The 7708-nt window shown below is 47.2% G+C and overlaps 1 protein-coding gene across 1 annotated transcript; it reads right to left on the bottom strand.

Moving 5' to 3' along the window:
• Positions 1-1193: 1193 nt before the first annotated feature.
• LOC124653072 (K(+) efflux antiporter 3, chloroplastic-like) lies at positions 1194-7134 on the bottom strand. The gene is made up of 18 exons (XM_047192123.1): positions 6778-7134; positions 6603-6704; positions 6431-6511; positions 5958-6059; positions 5564-5641; positions 5264-5332; positions 5094-5144; positions 4224-4337; positions 4022-4123; positions 3788-3922; positions 3312-3493; positions 3089-3224; positions 2934-3005; positions 2748-2849; positions 2498-2659; positions 2284-2373; positions 2028-2180; positions 1194-1942 (listed from the first exon to the last, which is right to left on the bottom strand). The coding sequence occupies exons 1-18, from the start codon at positions 7117-7119 to the stop codon at positions 1709-1711; spliced, it is 2307 nt and encodes a 768-aa protein (XP_047048079.1). The 5' UTR covers positions 7120-7134; the 3' UTR covers positions 1194-1708.
• Between the last annotated feature and the right edge of the window lie 574 nt (positions 7135-7708).

Raw genomic sequence — 7708 nt, 5'->3', positions numbered from 1 at the left:
CCTTAATCCCATTGGGCATCTGAGATCAAAACGAGGCATGCACCGACCACCGACCACCGACGTAAACACTCAACGCTGCGCGAGTTCGAAACCGTTTCGGTCTCGTCCGTCCCGCCCAACCATAAGTATCTATAGAGCCGGCCAAGGACTGCCGCACACAATTTCGACAAGAGTAGGAATCTTTCCGATCCAACAACGATGGCCGCCGCCATGGATTCCCGCAAGCGCTGCGTCGCCGCGTTCCTCGACGAGCCGTCCCCGGCGCCACCCCACCTCGCCAAGCGCGGTCGCTTTGTGCCCTGCGCCGCCTCCATGGCTCCTCTGCCGGTGCTGGCGCCGTTCGACCCGCTCGACGCCTTCCGCCGCGTGTTCCCGGACGCCGACCCGCGCGGCCTGGAGCCCTGCTTCGCCGCCTCGGGCCGCGACATCAACGCCGCCGTGCAGGCGTACCGCGCCCAGCAGGCCAGGAGCGCGCTGGCGCACCACCTCGCCTCCGCGGCAGCAGACGGCGACGACGAGCGCTGCGCCGGCGTCCTCGTGGAGCAGATGGGGGCGGCGACCGACGTGGATGACGCCAAGAACCGCGCGACGTGGATGCTGGAGCTGATCAGGAACGCCGCCGCCGAGCGCGCTGCGCGCGAGGCCGCGGCGGAGACGACGAAGCTGCGTGAGGCGAACGCTTCGCTGAGGGAGCATGCGGAGCTCGGCGCGATGGAGACGGCGAGACTGCACGAGGAGAACGCGGCGCTGAGGAGCGCACGGCCGCAGCGGAGCGCGACGGCACGGTGCTGAAGCGCGGCGTGCTGGCGCAGCAGAGACGGTACGAGGAGATGGAGCGCGACGCGGCGGCGATGAAGAAGAAGGTCGCGGAACTGGAGATGGCCAACTACATGCTCAACGTCCGGCTGAGGGACGCCGATGGCTGCCGCTTCGAGGCAGCGTACCGAGAGCCCGACGTGTTCTAGCTAGGGCTCATCTCTAGAGATCTGTTTAGTTCCAAGATCTACGTAGGTCTTACAAGATTGTAGGCTTCATCTTTTTTGAAACAAGTAGACTGTAGGCTTGTAGTGTGGGCACAGAAGTCAAGTATGATTGTAGGCTTGTAGTATGGATGACGAAATACAGCAGAGATCCAAGAAGCAAGTGCGTATGTGCTTCAGGTTTATGCAGAAAAGGATGACTTGACGCAACAGTTTACCAACGATGGCAAATATTTTGTCTAGTATATATACAGTCATTTATGTGCGTATGTGCTTGTCCAGGAAAACTTTGCGCTTTTATACAAGAGGAATCAGAGAAATGCGATGCTAGAGACGATAACAAGTATCTATCTAGCTATACAGGTGACTTCTACTTGCACAGAGCCACAGATCGCTCTGCAAAAAATGCGCTCGCAATTCTGAATGCCGATAGGTCTACCCGATCTGTCAGTCGCAACTTAAACGAAATATATGCAGCTGCAGACTTCAATCTTCCTGTCTACCCAACTTTGCTTGCGCGGATTCAATTTGCAAGCTGCAAATTTCAGCCCGCGCACACGGTTTATGAGGTGATCGTATCCACGGACTGCGCCTTCAAGTTTCAGTGCCTTCGGTCTTCAGATGTGCTGTACAAACAGCTACTACCTATATGAACTTGTTGATCCTTGCAATAGAAGAAGACCAGAAGTTTGAGTGTCTTTCGTTTCAACTTGTGCCTTGGTGGTCCATCATCTCCTTGCTTCCGCTGGGGGCTCCACCATCTCATCGTCGTCAGCGGTTTCCAGGAGACAGTATTTCACACCATCGTCAGATTCTGCATTGCCGTTCAGATCAGGTATGGGACTCTCCGGAGCCGCTTTCATCACCCGCACCTCTGGGCGTCTGCTTAGACCTAGCGATTGTTCCCGGGGAATCATTCCTGTACCGTTCCCGTTGGTCTCAACCAAGTCCGATACTCGGACCTGCAAGCGGTATTTTAGGTCATATGGTGAAATGGAGTACAAAGAAAAAAAACAAGAGCATGCTTCTAGTAAGTATATAATGAACCTGAAGCGACTCCATTGTATCTTCCTTGACATTGTTGAGTGCTTCCTGAGCCTGTAACTCCATCGAGTCTCTCACAAGCTTACTCAAAAAGGATACATCATCAGACATGACACCCAACCCTTTCATAAGCATCGAGCCCAGTTGCAAGCTAGTCTGCAGGAACAGATGAACAAGAGCAAAGAGTTGATGAGAATTTTTAGTTTCATATCCATACAGAAAGAGCTTCTCTTTCGACACAAACTTGTTTCTACATTACCTCAGCATTTTCCAGAACAACATCTGTTGCACCTGCTTTCTTCAGATCTAACAAATGCGATATGTCTTGAGCCCTAACATACACAGGAACCTGGTAGAAAGGGGAACATCAGAGTTGTTCATGCATCGCTAAAGGAATGCACGAAAAGCAGGTGTTAACTTGAAAATCAGATTATGAATTCTCGCAAGCATGAAAGATGTATAGCTTATTTTACCGCAGGAAAAGCTTGCCGCAATCTGTCGACGGACTCAACTGTCTCTTCCTTCCCGGTGTACATGACCATGACAGCTTTAGGAGAAGATATTCCAGCTGATTGCATAACTGCAGGGCGTGAACCATCTCCATATAGCACTGGAAATCCTGATTTTCTAGCTGACTGGTAGGGAATGAACACATATGCTTTAGCTCAACATATGAAGGAAGACGCATGAACTCTTATACCAAAATATTCTCTTAATGCCAACCTTGACCACAGCAGGATTTAGATCAAATGCTACGTACGGCCATCCTTCTGTATCTTGCTCGAGCCCAAAAGATAATGGTGCAGCCAAAAACTTTGCAAGAACCTGTATGCAAAATATAATAAAGGTATATAATTATTTGGTTGGCCAGATTTAACAACAGAGTAAGGAAAATATGATACACGACACCTGTCCCATTTCTCCAAAGCCAAGAATGACAATAGGTTCAGTCGCACCATAATTCGCCACCTCAGCTGGTTTCTGTAAGAGATTTCCTTAAGAGTTCACAAAAATAAGCTACAAGTACACTTGATGTGAAAGTATAAAACATGGCAGTCACATACTTCTTTTGTTTCAGATCTCTCATCAATTATTCCTGCTGCTTTTTTTCCAAGTTCATTGAGAAACGGAGTTAATGCCATAGACAACACGACAACAATAATGAGCAGCTTATTCAGCTCAAGCGGTAGGACGCCAAGCCTAGATCAATCAAGGTAATCAAGGCCGAAAATAAGATGGTTGAAAAAACATGAACAACAAAAAAGGAAGACTCCAAAAAAAACTGACCTGTTCGCCAATGAAAATACCACAAACCCAAACTCGCCTCCTTGAGAAAGCAGCAGTCCTATCCTTATGCTTTCTTGAAGAGTTAGCCCGACTCTTGTTCCTAATGCAGTAGTTATCAATGTCTTGATTGCAATCAGGCCAGCCAACAGCGACAGAACATTAGGCCACTCCCGGATAAGAAGCTGCAACATATCAGTAGAAAAAACAAGGCATAATAAGGATCTGTGATGTTGTTCCACTGAAGAAGAGAAAATAATGCAGCAATGTTACTTCCAAATCTACTTAAGAAAAACATGTCACACCAACTATCTGGAAATCTTTTCAAAAAAAAAAACTGTCTGGAAGACTGGAAGTGGCAATTTAGGTCTCTCCTACACGCATTGCTCACTTAGACACATGAGACATGAACTAATGTTACCTGATAAAGATATTTTAATAATATTTTTTGAAAAAAGATCATGGGAATGTAGTTTAACCTGCATGTCGATGGAAGTTCCTGTAGTCACGAAAAACAATCCAAGCAGCAAGCCTCTGAATGGCCTTATGTCAGCTTCAATTTGTGTACGGAAATTTGTTTCTGCAAGGAGGGCGCCAGCAAGGAAAGCACCTAGCTACATAGGGCAGAAGTTTAACAATCAGCAAATAAGAAGGATGGAAGATCCATAATCTAGATATTTGAATTAAGAATTTCAAATATGTGGATGGCTTACTGTATCACTAAAGCCCAACCACTGGGTGAGAAGTGAGGTTCCTGAGACAGTGAGAAGACAGAGGGCAACAAATGCTTCGGAACTCCTTGACTCTGCAACAAACTGCAGGGAGGATTATCCAGCAACCATTGTATAGTAAATCAAGAGTTGACTATCAAAAAAAATACAGACTTCTATCCGGAAAAAATAGAAAGCAGCAAACCTCAAAGATGCGCCTGATAACTAATTTCCCTCCAAGGGAAAGTATGCCAAGTCCACCAAGTGCTTTCAAGCTTTCAGCTACTAGCATAGGCCACATACTTGTCTCCACAACATTCTGCAATAAATGTGGAGTTAGTATTCCTCTATAGCCTAAATAAAGTGGAAGTTGACATGTTGCAAAGGCAGTGCTCGTTTCATGCTTACGGACTGATGGAGTAGTTTACTAAGTAGGAGAACATAATGAGAATGAATATGTGTATGATTCCTATGTACACTTGTGTGCTACTATATTGATCTGCAAATATAATGTACCTACTCGCTTGCTAAAGCATGGTTGGTTTTCTCAAACACCCATCAAACACAGAGAAGGCGTGATGCGTACAAACTACCCAAAGGTAGCTTTAACGAAACAATCCAAGGAACTGCAAATAAGTATCTATCATGAACACTTGTCTTAAGCAAAGTTGTTCTTTTCTCGTGAGGTATCTTAAGCAAAGTGGTTGCAGTGAACATAATCTTCCACGGCAGGCAGCGGACACAAATGTAGCTGAGTGCCCCCCACTCAATTTTTGAAATTCCTGTATAATTTATTCACACTTGAAGGTAAAAGTTTCAAAAAAAATTGAATTTGTACTACAAGTGCCCCCAGTCATCTTATTTGCCCCCACTAAAGTTTGTGTCTGGGTCCGGCACTGCTCCACAGTATTACACAGATCCTAAGGTCAAATTAGGATTCCTAGTTAACTTATATTATCCTTCAAATAATAATAAAAAACGTATATTATATTTTAATGACGAAGTATATCAGGTGGATATTGTCGAGTAACTTTCATGTAGCCTAATATATAGCAAGTGCTAACCTTTTGCATACCTGACTCTCTAGTACAGGAAGTATGACCAAGAGAGGAACAACTGCAATATCCTGCATTTATCAACAGAATATATTCTTGAATGAATACACCATACACTCCTTGGAACAATATGTTGTTCGAAGGGGACATTTCAGAGAAAGGAATGGAAAATGGGGCTTCAATTAATCACCTGGAGGAGCAGGATTCCCAGTGTAGCTGAACCAAATCTTGTTGCAAGCTCACCTTTCTCAGCAAGAAGCTGCATACGACATAAATAAGAACTTCTCATCAATATCCTGTGTGCTAACAGGTTTAGGTGTACAGTGTACCATTGAAGCAATTGCAATTTACCCAATGTAGATAGCTATCAATGCACCCCCTTGAAAAGTTCATCAATCAGAAAAACTGCCTAATGATATAGTATTTTTTATGCCCCTAAACAGCTTATACATTAAGTAATCAGTATTCAGCGAGTAGAATTAATGTACACCTGAAGGACAAAAGCAGATGAAGATAATGAGAGGGCAGCTCCAATTACTATCGCTTCGTCGACGCTCCGGATATTCACCTGAAGATTCAGATTAAATCTAAGTATTAAATACAGTAGAATAAACAACAGAGTTGACACTGATAAGGGAATCCTTAAACCCGAGCAATTCTAACAATACATGCATCGAAGAAAATAGTCAAGGTCCAGGACAGATTGTGCAATTGTTAAATATTTCAAAAAACAGCCAGAATAAAGCAAGTAAGAAACCATTGAAATATCAAAGGGAAAGGAAATCACATGGAAGATGGTTTTGACCCATCACTGTAAGGGAAAGTAATCTATGCCTTTGTGGAGATACTCGTAAATTTGCGATCGGTTCAAGAATGTTCCTTACCAGATCAGGTTTTGAATTAAAGAGGAACTGCAGGACTTTTGTCCCGATAGCACCATTAGGCGGAAGCTCAAACGCCGCGAAAGCCAGTGTTGACAGAAGAACCTTCAGAATATAGAAAGGCATAAGATTAGTCCCCATGGAGCATACGGAAATCCCACGCAAAGGTCAATGAACAGAAAAGTTCAGTTCAAGTCAAGGTACATAATCAGAGAAGGCATTGCATACCAACAGCTAATTGGCATGGAGAATCAACTATAGTGATTACTAATATATAGTACATATTTCTGCAATGATTCCGTGCAAACCGATTGTTTACCCCGATCAATGCAGACAGTTACAGTTTTTAATTCCCAGTGTGTAGTCAGAATTCTAAACTGTGATGAGGATGAGGAGACATTGAGAGCAGATGATTGGTGGGACAGGCAGTACAATTAGGATAATGATAGCAATTCGGTGATCATGCAGATGCGTACCTGAGGCAAACCCATCCCGAATGCGAATTTCGCGAGGGCTTTGAGGCGAGAGAGGGAGAGCTCGAGCCCCATCTCGAACAGCTGCAGCGGCAAACCAATGAGGCCAGCAGTCAGTGATAAATCCTGTGAACTGCAGATGCCAGTAGCAGTAGTGAAGCGCACGGGGGCGTACCAGGAAGAGGATGCCCCACTCGGAGAGGAGCTTGACGTCGGTGAGGTTCCTGATCAGGCCGAACTGGTTGAGCACGACGCCGGCGCAGAAGAAGCCCAGGATCTGCACGCGAGCATTCGATCGAGGTAAGCGAAGGTGGGAGGGGTGGAGATGCGGGGCGGATGGGGGGACTCACCGGGCTGGCCTTGACGACGCGGAAGGCCGGGACGACGAGGACGGTGACGCCGAGGAAGGTGAGGGTGTCGAAGCCCAGGTCGTTGATCACCTCCACGGCGGTGGCGATCTCCACGCCCACCCCCGCGCGCACCCGGAACGCCGTCGCTCGACGCCGCCGGCACCACCTGCCCGTCGCCGTCTCCCCGGTCCCCAGGGACGACGGCCCCGCCGCCCTGCCCCTCCCGCGGCGCCGCGGCGGCTGCAGAACGCGGACCGACGCCGCGGTGGTGTGCATCATGCTGGAGGAGGACCCGCAGCGGCAGCGCGCGGGGAAGAGGGCGGCGTGCGCCGCCACCGCCATGGCGCCAGGGCAAGCTAGCGCTAGCTGCTTCGCTGCGGCGTGCGGACGAAGGAGGCGAGGGCGTGTGTCGTCCGCTGTGCGCGCGCGAGAACTCGATCGGGAGCTATCCGGTGGGAGGAAGAAGAAGAAGATAAGGGGGAAGGTGAGGCGGGCGGAGCGCCGCGCGGGGTGTCCTCCGCCTCTCGTCGCTGTCGCTCGCCGGCCCGGCTCGTTTACACTGCCGTCCTCCATGCTTCGCCAGCCACTGATATTTTACCACGACTGTAGGAAGTGAAACTGGGATCGCCAGTAAGAAAGGTAAAAATTCCGTGAAAAGTAAACTTGGATTTTGAAAATTTTATTTTGATTTTTCCCCGCTGATTGTTTGGAGTTTTGGTCAAACAAGATGCTCGAAAGGTGAAGGAAAAAATCACATTAGTACCTATCTTCAAGAATAAAGGAGATATTCAAAGTTGTATTAACTATTGAGGGATTAAATTTATGAGGTGTACTATGAAACTTTGGGAGAGAATCATGGAGCATCGTTTGAGGAGAGTGACGAATGTCACTAAAACCTAATTTTGTTTTATGCATCGGAGATCGATTACAG

The sequence above is a fragment of the Lolium rigidum genome, chromosome 5 (genome assembly GCF_022539505.1).
Source record: "Lolium rigidum isolate FL_2022 chromosome 5, APGP_CSIRO_Lrig_0.1, whole genome shotgun sequence".
Classification (NCBI taxonomy): domain Eukaryota; kingdom Viridiplantae; phylum Streptophyta; class Magnoliopsida; order Poales; family Poaceae; genus Lolium; species Lolium rigidum.
This window is presented reverse-complemented; position numbering and strand designations above follow the sequence as displayed.